Below are 19,968 nucleotides of genomic sequence, written 5' to 3'. Positions count from 1 at the left end.
TGCATGAGTCGCAAAAAGTTGGTTTACAGGTGCAACAGGTGATTGAGAAGGTAAATGGAGTTTTGTCCTTCATTGCTAGAGGGATGGAGTTTAAAACTAGGGAGATTATGCTGCAACAGTATAAGGTGTTGGTGAGGCCACACCTGGAGTATTGTGTTCAGTTTTGGTCTCCTTACCTGAGAAAGGACTGGCGCTGGAGGGTGTGCAGAGGAGATTCATTAGGTTAATCCCAGAATTGAGGGGGTTGGATTACGAGGAGAGGTTGAGTAGATTAGGACTGTAATCGTTGGAATTTAGAAGGATGCAGGGGGGAATCTTATAGAAACATACAGAATTATTAAGGGAATAGATGGGATAGATGTGGGCAGGTTGTTTCCACTGGCGGGTGAAAGCAGAACTAGGGGGCATAGCCTCAAAATAAGGGGAAGTAGATTTAGGACTGAGTTTAGGAGGAACTTCTTCATCCAAATCTGTGAATCTATGGAATTCCCTACCCAGCGAAGTAGTTGAAGCTCCTTCATTAAATGTTTTCAATATAAAGATAGATAGTTTTTGAAGAATAAAGGGTTATGGTGTTCGGGCGGGAAAGTGGAGCTCAGTCCACAAAAGGTCAGCCACCATCGCAGAATGACGGGCAGGCTCGAAAGGGCCAGATGGCCTACTCCTGCTCCTAGTTCTTATGTTCTCACCCGTATCATTAAGTTCCACATACCCCCGGATGGCAGCGCTCACCTGCACGCATACCACCTCATCTGCTAACAACCGCACATCCAGCCTCCACTGTGGATGCTGGACCACCCCTCGGTCCACTCGCAAATCCACCCAGTCGGCGCATGGTCTGAAACCCGGGCATCTTGGGTCTGGTCCAGGTCGAAGTTAAGACAGTTTGATGCCAGGGCTCACATAGCATCCGTCACCTCCCGGATGCACCTGTCGACTGACGATATGCCAGGTGGGTCCCCACTCGAGCCCTGGAATGACCCGGTGACATGGAGGTTCAGGGGTGCAGTGACTTCACGGCCACTGGGAGCGAGCGTCGTCCTCCACGGGGGCTGTACTGTATCCCTCATGAGACAGAGTCTTCTGTGGAATATACTGCCCGTCAGCTCTACACCGTGGGCTGTCGCTGGCCTCCCCTTCTGGCCCCCTCGTCAGCCTGATGGACGACCAGATCTTCAGGGTGTCCGGCGGCCTGTGATGCCACCTCCATTCTCAATGGCTTTTCTGCCTTTTACGACATTTTTCTGGCTTGACTGCCACAAGAAAAAGAAGGCAGCCTCCGCGGGATCCACACCAGCAAACAATTTTATATCTGGAAGGAATTGGAGAAAGGGAGAGACCGACAATTAGCCTTTATTCTTGTGGTCATCCCATCTCCCAGACCTTCCCCCAACCTTACCATGACTGTCCCGCCTTCTCTGAGTGCCATCCAGCGAGCCAGTGTGCAGGCAAACCTCGATCTGTACACTCACCCCCGGCCAGATCAAGAGCCCCTAGACCCCAGTCCTGTGCCGGCAACATTAGGGAGGCTGTGCTCAACTGCCCTCGTGGCTCCAGATACTTTGGCCCGAGAGGATCCTCAGTGGTGGTCCTGCTGTGTACTGTTTAATTGTTTGCAGCTGCTGCTATGGCGCTGACGCTCCTAGAGTACAAGCCGGGCACAACACGGGGCTGAATCGAGCCCAATATTTATCAAGTGCTTTCTTCAGAGATGCTGTTGCATTGTTAGGCTACCATATTTCAGTTAGTACAGCTGAGATCAGAAACTGATTAGAAAGTCAAACTTGTGCCTTTTCCTCTGCGCTTTGTTCAATGAGTGGTGTGACCTACATCAATTTCATTTTTATTTTTCTGAAAAGCTATTTTGGTTCACAAGAAACTCGTAGAATAGAATCCCTACAGTGCAGAAGGAGGCCATGAGGCTCATTGAGTCTGCATTGACCCTTTTAAAGACCACCCTATCTAGGCCCAATTCCCTGCCCTATTCCTGCAACTTCACCCTAAGGGACAATTATCATGGCCAATCCTAACCTACGCATCTTTGGACAGTGGGAGGAAACCGGAGCACTTGGAGGAAACCCACGCAAGCACAGGGAGAAAGTGCAAATTCTACACAGTCACCTGAGGTCGTAACTGAATGAAAGAATCCCTACAGTGCAGAAGGAGGCTATTTGGCCCATGGAGTCTGCACCGACCATTTCAAAGACTATCCTACACGGGTCCAATCCCCGCCCCATCCCTGTAAACCCACCTGATGTTTGGACTGTTGGGGGAAATTTAGCATGGCAAATCCACCTAACCTGCACATCTTTGGACTGTGGGATGAAACCGGAGCACCTGGAGGAAACCCACGCACACGGAGAGAATGTGCAAACTCAGCACAGTCACCCGAGGTCAGAAATGAACCCGGGTCCCTGGTGCAGTGAGGAGGCAGTGCCAACCACTGTGCCACAATGCTCCCATAACTAATTTATGTTATAGTCATAGTCATTATGGCGCAGAGGGAGACCATTTGGCCTATTAAGTCAATGCTGGATTTATAGAGCAGTTATGTCAGTCCCATTCCACTGATGTATTTCTGTAGTTCTGAGAGTTTATTTTCCTCAAGTACCTATCTAATTTCCTTTTGAATCATTGACATACATTGCTACTTAAGGTGTTAGGATGACTTAAGGCAATTGGAAATAGTTTGATTGCAATTCGGTGTCTTAAAATTACATTATTGTCTGTATATTTTGTGAAATGGTTCTAATCATTTCATACTGCTTGCAACTACATAGCAAAATTACATCCTGGAAATTCAAATTGGTCCGTAGCAATGTAACAGTCAGTGGTGAGAGTGTCATATTTCAATTGTCCTAGCTATTCTTAACCTCTTTCCTTGAAAAGCATCAACAGTCATGCTTGATCTTTAGTTCTTAGCTAAAGGAATATTTTTAGAATATCTTCATAAACTGTGCTTAAAATAATATGGCAATGATTTATCCTGCTCATGGGCTTACCAGTGAACTTTACTTTGATCCAGTGAATATATTCAGTCTTATTAATAAACTTTCTATTTTTAGTATTTAAGCATGTTGATATTTGCTGTTTATTTTTCTATCTACTGTTTTTGCATATATTCTGCAAGCCGTTCTTCCTTGGAGAATATGTCGTGTTATGAGAAGTACTCCAATAATGTAAGATGTATTGTAAATCAAACAGGTTTATTCTGAATGAAATTCCATAAGGGGCATCTAATGTTTTGTAACATCTTGTGCCGTAGGAAAATACATGATTGTCATTTTATATGATGTGGAGATGCCGGCGTTGGACTGGGGTGAGCACAGTAAGAAGTCTTACAACACCAGGTTAAAGTCCAGCAGGTTTGTTTCAAACACGAGCTTTCGGAGCGCAGCTCCTTCCTCAGGTGAATGGAGAGGTATGTTCCAGAAACATTTATATAGACAAAGTCAGAGATGCTGGACAATGCTTGGAATGCGAGCATTTGCAGGTAATCAAATCATTACAGATCCAGAGATAGGGGTAACCCCAGGTTAAAGAGGTGCGAATTGTCTCAAGCCAGAACAGTTGGTAGGATTTTGCAAGTACTGGACGTCGAAGGGTACTCTGTTAGTGGTGTCCCGTGGTGTCCCGCACCGACCTCCTCAGAAGACAAACACGGGACACCACTGACAGAGTACCCTTCGTCGTCCAGTACTTTCCTGGGGCGGAGAAACTACGATATCTTCTTCGCAGCCTTCAACACATCATCAATGAAGATGAACATCTTGCCAAGGTCATCCCCACATCCCCACTACTGGCCTTCAAACAACCGCGCAACCTCAAACAAACCATTGTTTGCAGCAAATTACCCAGCCTTCAGAACAGCGACCACGACACCACACAACCCTGCCAGGGCAATCTCTGCAAGACATGCCAGATCATCGACTTGGATACCACCATTACACGTGGTAACACCACCCACCAGGTACGCGGCACATACTCGTGCGACTCGACCAATGTAGTCTACCTCTTACGCTGCAGGAAAGGATATCCCGAAGCGTGGTACATTGGCGAGACCATGCAGACACTGTGACAACCAATGAACGGGCATTGTGCGACAATCACCAGGCAGGAATGTTCCCTTCCAGTCGGGGAACACTTCAGCAGTCAAGGGTATTCAGCCTCTGATCTCCGGGTAATCTTTCTCCAAGGCGGTCTTCAGGACACGCGACAACGCAGAATTGCCGAGCAAAAACTTATAGCTATGTTCCGCACGCATGAGTGCGGCCTCAACAGGGATCTTGGATTCATGTTGCATTACATCCACCCCCCACCATCTGGCCTGGACTTGCAAAATCCTACCAACTGTTCTGGCTTGAGACAATTCACACCTCTTTAACCTGGGGTTACCCCTATCTCTGGATCTGTAATGATTTGATTACCTGCAAATGCTCACATTCCAAGCATTGTCCAGCATCTCTGACTTTGTCTATATAAATGTTTCTGTAACATACCTCTCCATTCACCTGAGGAAGGAGCTGCGCTCCGAAAGCTCGTGTTTGAAACAAACCTGTTGGACTTTAACCTGGTGTTATAAGACTTCTTACTGTCATTTTTTAAGCAGCATGCACAGGCAAGCTAGCTGTGAAATTAGTTGTTACAGGCGGTATGCGTTCTTGACTCAGTCTACATTTCTGTCACACTTGTTCTGTTCCTTTCCCTTCCAAGAAGAAGAGAAAGCAAAGGTCTGTTCTTTGATTGCTTCTTCTCTCATCCCTGGATGTTGCGATTTGGTCGGTATTACGATCTTCTTAGGGTCTAGTTACTTTTTGTTTAAAGTAGACAAAAGTTTGAAATTTCACTTATCCACTTGGAGAATAAAACCACAAGATTCCACAATTTTAAATAGACAAATTAAGCTTTACTATACAAAATCAAAAAAGTAAAATAATTTACATTATCCTATTTCTAATATTCAGAATTAGATGTACATGTGAATTAATAGGCCACTATGGTCGAACACACCATACTGTGCAATGGATGTCTCAGCAATACATCCAGACATCTGGGATCACTTGATTCTAAAGATCTTAAAACTGTCTCCCTCATGAGGGATTCAACTCTTCAATTCTGAGGATCTAGCCTCCGAATTAATTCAAAAGCCACTCTGACCCAGTCTGCCTCACAATTGTTCAACTCTGATGCTTCACTTTTTTTTCTGAGTATGTTTTTTAAAATAAATTTAGAGTATCCAATTAAGGGGCATTTAACATGGCCAATCCACCTACCCTTCACACCTTTGGGTTGTGGGGGCGAAACCCATGCAAACACTGGGAGAATGTGCAAACTCCACATGGAAAGTGACCCAGAGCAGGGATCGAACCTGGGACCTTAGCGCTGTAAGGCAGCAATGCAAATACTGTGTCACCGTGCTGCCCTTTCTGAGAGTGTTGATGTGATTGACAAATTTGCGCACTCACCACTAGCTAAGTGCCAGCTCACATTTTTTTTTTAAGTTTAATGTATCCAATTACTTTTTTTAAATTAAGGAGCAATTTTAGCATGGTCAATCCACCTACACTGCACATCTTTGGGTTATGGGGGTGAGAGGGTGAGACCTACACAGACACGTGGAGAATATGCAAACTCCACATGAACAGTGACCCAGGGCCGGGATCGAATCTGGGTCCTTGGTGCTGTGAGGCAGCAGTGCTAATCACTGTGTCACCCACCAGATCACTTACCACTCTCCTGCAGACTGCTAGCTTCACTAAGCTGGCACTGCCACTGGGTTTTCCAGACTTCAATCTTGTAACTGCACCAAGCTGTTAATTGCTCCTAGGACTCGTCTGAGCACTAATTGCCTGGCACTGAACTGGTGACCTACTGCCACCTTCTCAGCTCCCCAGATTTCTCTGCACCTTAACTGTATAGAACTGACTAACCGCTTCCAGGGTTTCTCTGGGCCTTAACTGTCTGGAGCTGACTAACAGTTTCCAAAATTTCTCTGACAGCTGCAACTAACAACTGCACAATGGCTCCCAGGGCTGTTTCAAACCCTAACTGCTTGGAGCCTGAAAACAGCAGCACCCTTTTGGTACCCAGCCTCTTCCCCAACTAAATTGAAACCTGAGAACTTTCTTGAGCTCCACCCATCTCCAGGATGATGTGGCCTTTCAGGGTTCACTGAATGCTTTTAATCTAATTTAGCTCTAACTCCCAAAACAAATCAACTTTCTGGACAGCACTTCTTGTGAGCAGTGTAGATGCCCATCTCCAGTTCTCCAGATAAGTAAATAAACTGTTTGCTGGGAGTTAACCAGCTTTTCCTGCTGACATCTCAAACAACTACCCCTGTTGGTTTCAGTATCTCTTGAATTACATTTTTACCCTTTGATCTATCAGTCGTCTCACCCAGTCTCTTTAGAAATGCTTTCTCCCAGGACCGATTACTTTATTTCTTTTACTTTTGAATTTAAAAGAAAAGTAAATTCTCTATCTATACTTCACCTATGACACTTTGACACCCTGCATCACTTCTCCTTTGAACCATAGCGACCTTTTTACCTCCATCTATAGGCTATTTTAAGATGCATGCATTAACATGACAATATACCCAAAGCTTCAGTAAATAGAGTCCATGTCAGTCCTTTTTCCATCGGATTCAAATATCCAATCATCTTTAAAGCTTAAACTCTTGATAATGCATCCGTAATTATATTTTCCCTTCTAGCCGCTTGTATAGTTTTAAAGTTAAAGGATTGTAACAATAGATTTCATAGGGGCAGCACGGTGGTGCAGTGTGTTAGCCCTGCTGCCTTACGGTGCCGACGTCCCAGGTTCAATCCTGGCTCTGGGTCACTGTCTGTGTGGAGTTTGCACATTCTCCCCGTGTTTGCGTGGGTTTTGGCCTCACAACCCAAAGGTGTGCAGGCTCGGTGGATTGACCACACTAAATTGCCCCTTAATTGGAAAAAATGAATTGGGTACTCTAAAATTTATTTTAAAAAAAAATAGATTCCATAGAAACATCCTGACATACAAGTCTCCAATGTTTCCAGAAATTGTAAAGCATGTGGTCAGTGCAAACGATGGTTTCTGAGGAATTGTTGGCAGCACAAACCTTAAATGTTGCAGTGTCAATACCAAACTCGATGTTTCCTTCTCAACAGTAGACTATTTCTGTTGGTGAATATTTTTTAGCTTTCTTGAAAAATATCTCTCCAGCTTTTCAATACATGAAACATCATCTTGCAATAATACAGCCCCTAACCAATATCACTTGATCAATATCCAATTTAAACTGTTGGCATAAGTCAGTGTCACTAAAGCAGTTTTGAAATTTCTGAATGCAATTTGGCACTGTAGTGTCCAGATTTTGGAATGTATAAAAGTCTAGTAATGATTACCACATAGTGCCTTTCATTTCTCTTGGGGTGCAATTTGAGGTTAACATCAACTAGCTTTTTGAATCTTTTTTTTCATTTGGGTTGCAGGAAGGTGACCAGCTATCCCTGCTGTCGGCTGAGATCTAAAACAGCTAGCCACATAGGTTTGAGTATCTCCTTGAATAAGTTTGTTCCCTTTGATCTATCCATTGTCTCACCCGGTCTCTTTAGACTTTATTTCTTTACTTTAACTTTAAGAATTTAAAAGAAAAATAAACTCTCTATCTATACTTTACCCATGACACCTCTCTTTCACAATCTGCATCCCATCTCCTTTGAACCATAATGACGCATTGAAATCTACTTCTGCTCTGTAAACGACCTTTCTAATTTAACTTGTGTAAACATCTGTTTAAAAGTATTTCTAGGCTCATTCCAATGCAAGCCCACATATCACAGTTGTTCTGTTCCTTGTTTTAATTACCACTCAGATACCCCAACAGTATTTTTTTTAAAAAGGCTGGAATTCTCCGGCCATTGGGATTCTCTGTTCCCACTGGCAGCGCACCCCAGCTTGTGGGTTTCCTGGTGGCATAGGGGGCTTCAATGCCTGTGGGTTTCCTGGTGGCGTGGGGTGGCTTCAATGGGAAATGCCATTGACAAGCGGCGGGAATAGTAAATCCTGCTGCCAGCGAATGGTGAGCCGCCAAGAAACACGTGGCTGGGGAACCAGAGACTCCAGCCCTAGAAAATTACCAACAGAAAAAATATTACAATTTCTTGAATTTGTCTGACAGACATAAACATATTAAATGTTAACACATGGGCCTACAGGGCAGCAAAATGCTGAATTGACATGTACTACATTTTAGCTGTAATAATTCTGTACTAATAGTATACCCTTATTTGATATTTAAGCATAATTGTGGGCGGCATGGCAGCACTGTGGTTAGCACCGTTGCTTCACACCTTCATGGTCCCAGGTTCGATTCCCGGCTTGGGTCACTGTCTGCACGAGTCTGCACATTCTCCCTGTATCTGCATGGGTTTCCTCTGGGTGCTCTGGTTTCCTCCCACAAGTCCCACAAGATGTGCTGTTAGGTAATTTGGACATTCTGAATTCTCCCTCCGTGTACCCGAACAGGCGCCTGAATGTGGTAACTGGAGGCTTTTCACAGTAACTTCATTGCAGTGTTAATGTAAGCCTACTTGTGACAATAAAGATTTAAAAAAAAATAATGAAAACAATGCTAATTATTCAAATTGAAAATGTTCTCGTCTTTCATCTGTTATAGGCTGATTTTCAATGGAAGGAATGAAGAAATATTTTCATAGCCAAATAAGTAATTAAAAAAATTGTAGTAGCTGTTTAATGCAAGGAAGAGTGAAAACTAATTTGCACAGAGCAATGTCCCACCAACAGGATCTATTATATTGATATTGATTGAGAGATAAATGTTGATCAAGACACCCTTAGATAACTCCTTTGAATAGAGCCATGTTTTTTTTATCTGATAGGACAAAGCACCTCCGTCTAACATCTAATGTGAAAGATGCCATTTCTGACAATGCAGCATTGACTCAGGACTGCCATGGAATCTCTCGAGTGGGAGAGCTGGTTGAAGTAGTAATTACAGGTTGAGCATCCCTTATCCGAAAAATTCCAAATTCCGCACTTTTTCTCGAGCGCCGATGTGATGTCAAAAGTGGGAAATCCCACAAGTCTCCAGGGTGATGCGCTGTCCCCAACGCATGCCGTACATGTGCCCTTCCCAACGTGCGTCAAACATGCACCGTTCCCAACGCACACCACGCAATTCACAACGCTCAGTGCGCATGCGCAGTATATTCCGAAACCCGAAAAATTCCAAAATCCGATGCACATTCAGCCCCAAGCGTTTCGGATAAGGGATTTTCACCTTGTACTGGGGATTAGAGGCAAGCACGCATGAAACAACTTGCTGCATCGAACTGTAAATTTAGACTTTGGTTTTGATTTCATTCTGTGGTCAGTGTTTGACTTTGCTACCTGATTAAATGTTCCATGGAAATCACTTTGTCTGCAAGTTCTGATACAGGAGTACTTAATTGACAGATTTATCCTTTCTGAATTTTCCTAATGTCATGAAATGCTGACATAACTTGTGGATAAATAGTGTTATTTTATAAAGTGCACTAGACCATTTTGCTTATTGAGGAAGAAATATTTGGTCACTTCTGATTGGTAAATTTATATTTTTATTCTCAAGTTACTCAAACTATAGTTCAAAACAATATATATATATTTTTTCATCCACTGGATATGGGCGTCACTGGCTGGGCCAGCATTTATTGCCCATCCCAGAGCAATTGTTTAATACTATTGAAACAAACCACTGCTGAAGAACAGATTGACCATAGCACATGGTCTGATAGCAATGGTAAAAAAATACCCTGTGGATTTAAAATTGAATTAGAAGAGGTTGGTGCCATGTGTTGCATCTGATTTGGCTCCTTAACACTTTTTCAAGGTAATAAAGAAAATGTTTGTTATCTTATTCAGTAGTTTTAGCACTCCAAAATGGATGGTGTAGTGTTATCTTCAAACAGCCAATAAATGCAGCTAATCTCATCATTATATGTATGAATAAAATTAAGTTTTCTGAACCTATCAGTTCCTAGGATCCTATTCGTATCCTATCTACTATACTTTCTGTTTTCTCCCCCTCTTTTCTAGTCCTTCTACTACTCCTGTTACAAACTTTGACAGTGAGTTTTGGCAGGCTTGTTGGAGTGTGGGCTTGCGTGGGTCTGCGTTTGATCTACATACATGCTTTCCTACAGAGGCCACTGGATAGCGGTCAGGAGCTGAACTTTCACCACATTTTCCCTTGAAATAATTTGAAATCTGATTGTGGATAGAACTTGGAATTTATTACTTGGTTTTAAAATTCTTTTTTTTTAATTAAGAGACAATTTAGCCTCTTAATTGCACCTAGTCTGCACAAGCCCTTTGAGGTTTTCTGTTGGGTTGTGGGGGTGAGACCCACGGAAACACAGGGAGAATGTGAAAACTCCACACAGACTGTGACCAGGAGCCAGGGTTGAACCCGAGTCCTCCATGCCATGAGGCAGCAGTGCTAACCACTATGCCACCGTGCCGCTGCAACTTGGTTTAAAATTATGATTCATTCCGAAACATGATTGTGTTGTTTAACAAGCAACTGAAGGGGGAAAAGAATACAATTAAATAGTTTGCAGCTGAAAGTGAAGGGCAACACATTCTGAATGTCCATTCTGATCTGCAATCCTGTCCATTCATTTGACCATGTCTAAAAGAAAATGCAAAAATCCTGCAGTAATAATGCAGATTTTATTTTAGTGTATACAAGGTTTGGATATTACATTGCTGGATATGTTGGCAGTTTGGTGAGTAAATCTGGATGTGTAAATCTTATAGGTTTGAATCTGCTATGACTGGCACATGCATTTGTACTCCACAAACTGCACTCCAACGCTCCTTCTACATCACCGTCCAAATCCGCAACCTCGACCACTTAGAAGGATGAGGGCATCACATGGACGGGAACAGCACGATCTATAAGTTCCTCTGCAAGCCACACACTATGCCTTCCTAACAGCACAATGGGTATACCTACACATGGACTGCAGTGGTTCCAGAAGATGACTCACCACCATATTTTCAATAACATTTAGGAATGAGCAATAAATGCTGTCCTAGCCAGCAACACCCACACACTTTTATATTACATCCCGCTTGCTATTGGCTGACTATTCCATCACACTTAGTGTGACAGTTTCCCAATGTCATTTTTTCTCTTTTTTTTTAGCTGCAGTTGTATTCAGACGTTGGTGTTGTACTATTGCTACTCAATGATCCCAGAGATTTTGTGGAACTAACTAAACAGCCTAAAAATAACATGACTATCGAAGGAAAAGAAATGACAATCAACCCAGTTTATTTACTGTGGGATCTCAGCACCATCAGTCAGGTAGGTCCTTCCAATGTTTTGTGCAACAGCAAATGTGTAACATGTACACACTTCTAAATTGTATTATTGATATTTTTGAGATTTAAAATTTTTTAATCTGCGCATTCAATTATTGCAATGTCAGTATTACAATTTTTTTTGTGGAGGGCTTCATTGTGCATAATGCAAATGAAGGAATGTGTCCACTAAGATATTGTAGTCATTTGATTGTACAGAACTTGAGTATTGCTAAAAAAGACACTTTATTGAAGCTTTTCATCTTAACACTCATCAGGACAATCACAAGAATTTCAATGAAGGGAAACATCAAAAAGAATATGTACTCACTTTGCACTCGCTTCAGCTAAACAAAATACGTGATAACTAATCATTTGTTCATTTCTCAGGGCAATGTCTTAACTGGTCAGAGTCAAACTGTCCTGTCTCAATTTTCATATAATGCTTTGGCAGTTATCTGTCAGTCACTTTTAACTGGTGCATTCTTCAAGCATGTGAACTGTTTGAAGAGTGATGGTCACATGAAATGGCCTGTAGTTACCCTGAACAACTAATAAAGGGCAGTTCATTTTACAAGAGCTCATACACTACTTGAAGGAGAATGAATTCGACAGCAGCTGACCCGTTCCTTATCATCCTGCCACAAATGGGTTGCTGAAACGTTTTGTACAGATGCCGAAACATTTGGTGAAGATAACTAGAGAACTAGGTTTATTGTCTAAATGCATGAGCCAATTCCTGCTCACATACAGGAATACTGTGTACCCAACAACCCAAGTTTCTCTGGCATTGCTAATGGTTAGGTGTCAACTATGCACAGTTTTTGATTTGCTTAAACCACCCAGCAAAAGCAATTGTCGAGAAAAAGCTGCAGGGTCAGGCCATATGGTGGGAGAAGAAGGCAAAATATTGTGGTTTTCTGCCAGGGTCAAGAAGTTCTGGCAAGGAACTATACCACAGGTGAAAAGTGGATACCTGTCACTGTACAAACCCGAGACAATATACTGTGGAGGAGACATGCAGATCAACATTTGCCGACGAGAACCAATCTGCCAGAGACCGAATCGATAGAATCCAAATTTGGCGATGACAGGACCTTATCGAGAACCTGGCGCTAATCAAACCAACTGGGGAAAGTAATGCCTCAGTTGAGAACTAGACACCATGTCAAACTTAACACTATGTCGACTCCAGTTAAGGTGACCACTGACGACGTCCAAACCAAGCTAAAAGCACCAGAGATTGTAGCAAGCACTAAAAGGCTGAGATTCACCGATGATCTCGAGTGCGACAATCCTAAGCGTCTGATGTATTGACTGTTGATCGATTATTAATACTATACTGTTTATTGTGTCAGGGACCTTTGATTTAAAGGGTGAGGAAAATGTTATGAATTCATGGTATTTCTAGTGTCCGCTCACTAGTAGCCTTGCAGTGGAACAGGGGCACTTTAAGGGACAGATCACATGTTTGTGCAGGCAAACACAGCCTGTAGTGTTAATATCTCCTGAACATAGCTCTTCGTTTGTTTGAGCCTCTGAGATCTGCAGACTTAATTTTACAATCACCACAATATTAGATGGCATCTTTAATGTACCAAAATATTAAATGGTGGTACAGGCTTATAGAACTAAATTGCCTAGTACTGTTCCTGTATTCCATTGGACTCCTGATCATATTTTATTCGCTGCAAACTTTTAGGGCATCCAAAACTCTGCTTCCTGCTAGTGCAAACTTACTCTAGGTTCCATTCACTGACCGTCCCTGTGCTTTGAGTTACATTGGTTCCCAGTTAATTAGTGCCTCAATTTGAAAACTTATCCTTGTTTTCAAACCCCTTCATGGCCCCTGCCCTCCCATTTTGTGTAATCTCCTTCAAGAATATCAGCATTCTGCCAATTTTGGCTTAATTAACATTCGTATTTTAATTGCTTCACCATTGGCAGCCATGTCTTCAACTGCCATCACCCTAAATTGTCACATTTCCTCCCTAAATCTCAGCTTCTCTGATTGTCTTTCTTCCTTTAAGACTCCCCTTAAAACCTGTTGCTTTGACCAAGCTTTGATAATCTAATATCATTCGGTGCCAAATTTTGTTTGGTAACACACCTGAGAAGCGTCTATTAAAGGCGCTACAAGCATAAAATTTGTTGGGTATATTGCACAGTTTGCTAACTTTCAATCTAAGCACTGGATAATGTTGGTTCTATTTTATTTTATCAGGTAAAATTCTCTTTCATTTATTCTTCTAACTATTGCCGATGTATTGTCTTTCTCCGAAACTTGTCATAAATATATTTGATAATTCATAGCTCAGACCTGTAAAGCATTTGAGTGCCTATATACAAATAATTTTGTGGCAAATTGCATGCTCCGGAATCATGAAAGTATCTCCTCAAGAGGGCAGCAATACTATTGCTCTTGTTAAACCGATATTGTTAAGGCAGTGAATATGTTTATGTGCCCAGTTAAATGCTTGCCCTTTCTCTTTCCCCTGTCCATCAGTGGGACAGTGCTAGATTCTGAGGAATGGTTCCTGTTGATAGCTGAAGTTTATAAGGCTCGTTAGGAATGGGCTGGGAGGCGGGAGGACTGGCAATATCTAATATGGAGGTAGATTGTGTTGAGAAGGAAGTCTGACGTCATGCCGCCACCATGACATATTGCCAGCAGTGGGAATATTGATTGGGGATCATTAGCCAATTCAACCACTTAAAGTGACCAATTAGGGCTATTGCATGCCTCCATAGACATTTTGGCCACGTCAGGGTGGCCTGCCACCATGTGGAGAAGCCACTGGGTGAAACCTGCTTCCTGTCCAATTACTGGGACTTGCTTTACTGGCCTCTGCATCCCCCAATCCAACGCATCTGTCATGAAGGATGCTGAGATGTTGAGGCATCCTCTGTCTAGAGTTGTAGCCTTAGCACTGGCACTGCAACGGTTGTACAGTTGAGGCTGCCAAACTGTCAACCCTCTTAATTGGCTGCCTGTGGCACGATGCCATGCCTGGGTCCCACTGCCTGCCCAATAGGTTTTGGACCTGGTGATGGAGCTTAACCTGTTAACAGAAAAAATAAGCCTACGCTGTTGAGAAAAGTACTAGTCTGGGCTAATGTCATAGAATTCTAGCTTAATATGATCTTATTCTTAGAAGCATGATCCCGGTTTTGTGAACATAGCCCTTACTGTGAATTTGTAAAACTTAATAAGTAATTCATATTGTTATTTATCTGTCAAATAATTCTCTTTTAGGGACTGCATTCTTGCGCAATGTTGATTAATTAAATATTTTGTTCATAAAGTTACTCTTTTAGGTATTTAAAAATTGTACTATGTTGTAACTAAACTTGAACCTTATTAAAATATTGAAAGCCTTATATAGAATAATTGGGCTAGGTGGTATGATTGTTTATTTTGCTAAAATAATAATTGTAGTTTACATACACTTGATAGCTGTAACAGAGTAAGTCCATTCATCACCAGCTTCACTCTTCTCCACAAGTCCAAGCAGGATGATGATATTTCAGCCAGTCGATTTGAGGATAATGAAGAACTGCGCTACTCTTTGCGTTCTGTGGAGAGATATGCACCTTGGATTCGACATGTCTTTATTGTGACAAATGGTCAGATTCCTTCCTGGTTAAACTTGGATAATCCACGTGTTACAATAGTAACACACCAGGCAAGTTTATAAAAAAAAAAATTATTTTCTGTATCGACATCGGGTTAGCATTGTCAAGTAAGGTAAAATGGTATCCCTAGCTATTTGTTAGTGCCCACTAATGATCTAGGCTTGAATGTGGGAGGTATGATCAGTAAGTTCACAGATGTCATGAAAATTGGGTGTGATAAATAGTGAGCCTTAGGATACAGGATGATGTGGACGGGCAGGTTAAATGGGCAGAATAGAGGCAAATGGAATTTAACTCTGATAAGTAAGGTATTATTAGGTCTACCAAAATGCATCACAAGGGAACACACAATTGGTGATAGGACGTTAGGAAGTACAGCACACCAAAGGCGCTTTGAGGCCCATGTCCAAAGATCCGTAAAGGCAGCAGGACAGGTAGATAAAGTAGTTACGAGACGGATGTAATACTTGCCTTTATTAGCTGAGGCATAGAATATAAGAGCAGAGAGGTTATGATGGAACTGTATAAAATACTCATTGGGCCACAGCTGGAGTACTGTGTACAGCTTTGGTCGCCACACTATATAGGGAAGATGTGATTGCACTTGAAAGAGTGCGGAAAGAATTTACCAGGACGTTGCCTGTGCTGGAACATATGGGGGGGGGGGGGGGGGGGGGGGGGGGCGGGGTCAGATTGAGGTATACAAAATTATGAAGAAACTTTTCCCCTTGGAGGGGTCAGTAACCAGGGGGGATAGGTAAGGGGAAGGAGATTTATAGGGGGTATGAGGAAAAACATTTTCACCCAGAGGATAGTGGGAATCTGGAACTCACTGCCTGAAAGGGTGATAGAGGCAGGAACCCTCACAACATTTTAAGCATTTAGCTGAACACTTAGTCTGTAGCACTGTGCATTGTATCGTCTAAGTGCTGGAAAATGGGTTTAGAGTAGATAGGTACTTGATGGCCGGTGCAGACATAGGGCAGCATGGTAGCATAGTGGTGAGTACAATTGCTTCACAGCTCCAGGGTCCCAGGTTTGATTGCCGGCTTGGGTCACTGTGCGGAGTCTGCATGTTCTCCCCGTGTGTGCATGGGTTTTCTCCGGGTGTTCTGGTTTCCTCCCACAGTCCAAAGGTGGATTGGCCATGCTAAATTGCCCTTAGTGTCCAAAATTGCCCTAAGTGTTGGGTGGGGTTACTGGATTATGGGGGGTGGTGGTGTGGGCTTGGGTAAGGTGCTCTTTCCAAGAGCCGGTGCAGACTCGATGGGCCGAATGGCCTCCTTCTGCACTGTAAATTCTGTGATGGACCGAAATGGCTGTAATCCTATGGGTATAGAGAATATTGAGTGACAGGGTGAAGGGAGACATTAATTAAAGTATAAGTAAAACATCCCAATCGTTTATTTTTCTATGCTATGTACAAATTAGAGGTATACTGATGGCTAGATGCACATAAATATAAAGGACTGGAAAAGACCATCAGTGTCTGGAAGAGCTGCATTCCATGTTGCAACTCATACTCCTGTACCAAATTTGCTTCCACTTCCTTAACTCTATCTTGACTGCTGATACCATCACCTCCCACTGCTGCTCTCTTGTAAGTCTATTCATAAGTCATTGCAAGCTCTGAATACTAATTTTTATTGTCACAAGTAGGCTTACATTAACACTGCAATGAAGTTACTGTGAAAAGCCCCTAGTCGCCACATTCCGGCGCCTGTTAGGGTACACGGATGAAGAATTCAGAATGTCCAAATGACCTATCAGCATGTCTTTCATGACTTTTGGGAGGAAATCAGAGCACCCGGAGGAAACCCATGCAGACACGGGGAGAACGTGCAGACTCCGCACAGGCAGTGACCCCAGCTGGGAATCGAACCTGGAACCCTGGCACAGTGCTAACCACTGTGCTACCGTGCAGTTAATCTCAGTTTGTAACTGATGCACATTAAGCTGTTGTCGGTGATCTGTCCACTATGCTGTTAAATTTGTCTCCTGTGTCATGTCTTGTGTAAAAAGCACCATTTATATTAGATTCACCTGTTTAATATATTTCCCCAATCGTCGCATAAGTCCTCTTAATTGCATCAACCCTGCTCTCCAATCTATCCTGGTTCAATTGTATTTGATAACTGTTGATTGGCATTCAATGTTTTGTTTCAGTCTGCTGTGGAAATGCTGTTTGAGAATCAAATTAGTAACACAAATTTCTGTTAAGTGGGGTTGTTTCATCCAATGTATCATGTGCTTATAAATGCCTTTCACATTTGACCATTTTCCCCTAGGAAATTTTCAGGAATGCTAGCCATTTGCCAACATTCAGTTCCCCCGCTATTGAAACACATCTACATCGAATTCCAGGTCTTTCTCAAAAGTTCATTTATCTAAATGACGATGTAATGTTTGGAAAGGAAGTGTGGCCTGATGATTTCTATTCTCATTCTAATGGACAAAAGGTAAGCACTACTAAGTTGGAAACCAAGCAAGAAAACTACACAAGTCCATCATTTAAACTTTGATGAAACCAAAACAATAGAATTATTGAAAATAAGTAAATTTGGGATTAACTGCTCAATGCTTTGAAATTATACACTGGTTGGAAACAGTAAAATATATATAAGGCTAATCATATTTAGCAATACTTTTTAGCTTGTTTGGTTGAGACACTTTTGCTATTTATTTTAGGTTTACCTCACATGGCCAGTTCCAAATTGTGCTGATGGATGTCCTGGGTCCTGGATTAAAGATGGCTATTGTGATAAAGCTTGCAATAATTCAGCTTGTGACTGGGATGGAGGGGATTGCCTTGGTAGGTTAAATTTCTCTTGTCCCCTCCTGGCATATTCACACAAGTTGAACAGAGTTTAGAAAGGAGCATGGATTTTCTGGAACTTGGTAGCACAGTATGAATGTTTAGGATGTCATACCCAGTGAAGAAGGAGCCGTGCTCCGAAAGCTCGTGTTTGAAACAAACCTGTTGGACTTTAACCTGGTGTTGTAAGACTTCTTACTGTGCTCACCCCAGTCCAACGCCGGCATCTCCACATCATGGATACCCAGTGAAGACATGTCTGACTCAGAATTTGAAAAGTGGACTGCATTCAGTATATAATTTTCTTGAACTGTCTTTCTTTTTGAAAAAAAGACAACAACCAGGTTCCTAAGATGGCTGCCAAGAGTCAGGTGATGCTTTGCAATTTCTGCACAGGCACAAACTTGTCTGAAAATTCTTCTGGAAAGTTCTGAAATGTAAATGAGTTTCTACAGTTTAACGGGACCGTACAGCTCAGTGAAAGAGATAACGAGCAATGTGTAGGAGCTGTCAGGATAGAAAGAAATTAATGCCTCCCAGTGAGTTAATCAGAGCTGGTATGTTGATGGGTTATCAATAACTTCCCCATTGTGTATCAATAACTCTGGCTCGAACTTATTATGTGGATAAAGGTGCGGAGTTTGACTGGGGTGGTAGGCTTTTCATACCGTAATGCAGGTGCCCTAAGGCAAGCTCAGGGAGGACAGAAACCTCCCGTGGAGCTGAATGGCACTGAAACATAGAACATACAGTTCAGAAGGAGGTCATTCAGCCCATCGAGTCTGCACCGACCCACTTAAGCCCTCACTTTCCCCCTCCTATCCCAATAACCCCCTCCTATCCTTTTTGGTTTTGGTCATGAAAGGCAATGTATCATGACCAATCCACCTAACCTGCATGTCTTTGGACTGTGGGAGGAAACCGGAGCACCCGGAGGAAACCCACGCAGACACGGAAAACGTGCAGATTCCGCACAGATGGTGGCCCAGCGGGGAATCAAACCTGGGACCCTAGTCAATCCTCATATAATCCTCATAATCCCAAATAAGGTCATATCAAAGCTCCAAAACCTAGGACTTGGCACCCCACTCTGCAACTGGATCCTCAATTTTCTGACCAACGGACCACAATCAGTGAGAATGAACAACAACACCCCCTCCACAATAGTCCTCAATACCGAGGCCCCGCAGGGCTGCGTAATTAGCCCCTTACTCTACTCCCTGTACACACACGACTGTGTGGCAAAATTTGGCTCCAACTCCATCGACAGGTTTGCTGACGATACGACCATAGTGGGCCGGATCTCGAATAACGACGAGTCAGAATACAGGAGAGAGATAGAGAACCTAGTGGAGTGGTGCAGCAACAACAATCTCTCCTTCAATGCCAGCAAAACTAAAGAGCTGGTCATTGACTTCAGGAAGCAAAGTACGGTACACACCCCTGTCAGCATCAATGGGGCCGAGGTGGAGATGGTTCGCAGTTTCAAATTCCTAGGGGTGCACATCTCTAAAAATCTGTCCTGGTCTACCCACGTCGACGCTACCACCAAGAAAGCACAACAGCGCCTATACATCCTCAGGAAACTAAGGAAATTCGGCATGTCCACATTAACCCGTACCAACTTTTACAGATGCACCATGGAAAGCATCCTATCTGGCTGTATCACAGCCTGGTATGGCAACTGCTCTGCCCAGGACCGCAAGAAACCTCAGAGTTGTGAATACCGCCCAGTCCATCACACGAACCTGCCTCTCATCCATTGACTCCATTTACATCTCCCACTGCCTGGGGAAAGCGGGCAGCATAATCAAAGACCTCTCCCACCCGCTTACTCACTCTTCCAACTTCTTCCATCGGGCAGGAGATACAGAAGTCTGAGAACACGCACGAACAGACTCCTAAATGACCCGCTTATGGACTGACCTCATTGAAACTACACCCTGTATGCTTCATCCGATGCCGGTGCTTATGTAGTTACATTGTATACCTTGTGTTGCCCTATTATCTATTTTCTTTTATTCCCTTTTCTTCCCATGTACTTAATGATCTGTTGAGCTGCTCGCAGAAAAATACTTTTAACTGTACCTCGGTACATGTGACAATAAACAAATCCAATCCAATCCAAACCCTGGCGCTGTGAAACCACAGTGCTA

The 19,968-nt window shown here is 42.9% G+C and overlaps 1 protein-coding gene across 2 annotated transcripts in view; it reads left to right on the top strand.

Moving 5' to 3' along the window:
- The window catches only part of gnptab (N-acetylglucosamine-1-phosphate transferase subunits alpha and beta), a 139,241-nt gene that overhangs the window by 47,457 nt on the left and 71,816 nt on the right, over window positions 1-19,968 (top strand). For both annotated transcript variants that reach the window (XM_038780170.1, XM_038780171.1), the window contains 4 exons: window positions 11,204-11,365; window positions 14,868-15,047; window positions 17,286-17,456; window positions 17,686-17,809. In XM_038780170.1, the coding sequence (XP_038636098.1) occupies window positions 11,204-11,365; window positions 14,868-15,047; window positions 17,286-17,456; window positions 17,686-17,809 (637 nt within the window). The remainder of the gene's footprint in view (window positions 1-11,203; window positions 11,366-14,867; window positions 15,048-17,285; window positions 17,457-17,685; window positions 17,810-19,968) is intronic.

Source organism: Scyliorhinus canicula, chromosome 20, assembly GCF_902713615.1.
Source record: "Scyliorhinus canicula chromosome 20, sScyCan1.1, whole genome shotgun sequence".
Lineage (NCBI taxonomy): Eukaryota > Metazoa > Chordata > Chondrichthyes > Carcharhiniformes > Scyliorhinidae > Scyliorhinus > Scyliorhinus canicula.
The sequence above is the reverse complement of the archived record's forward strand: the minus strand, read 5'-3'. Positions and strand labels throughout refer to the sequence as shown.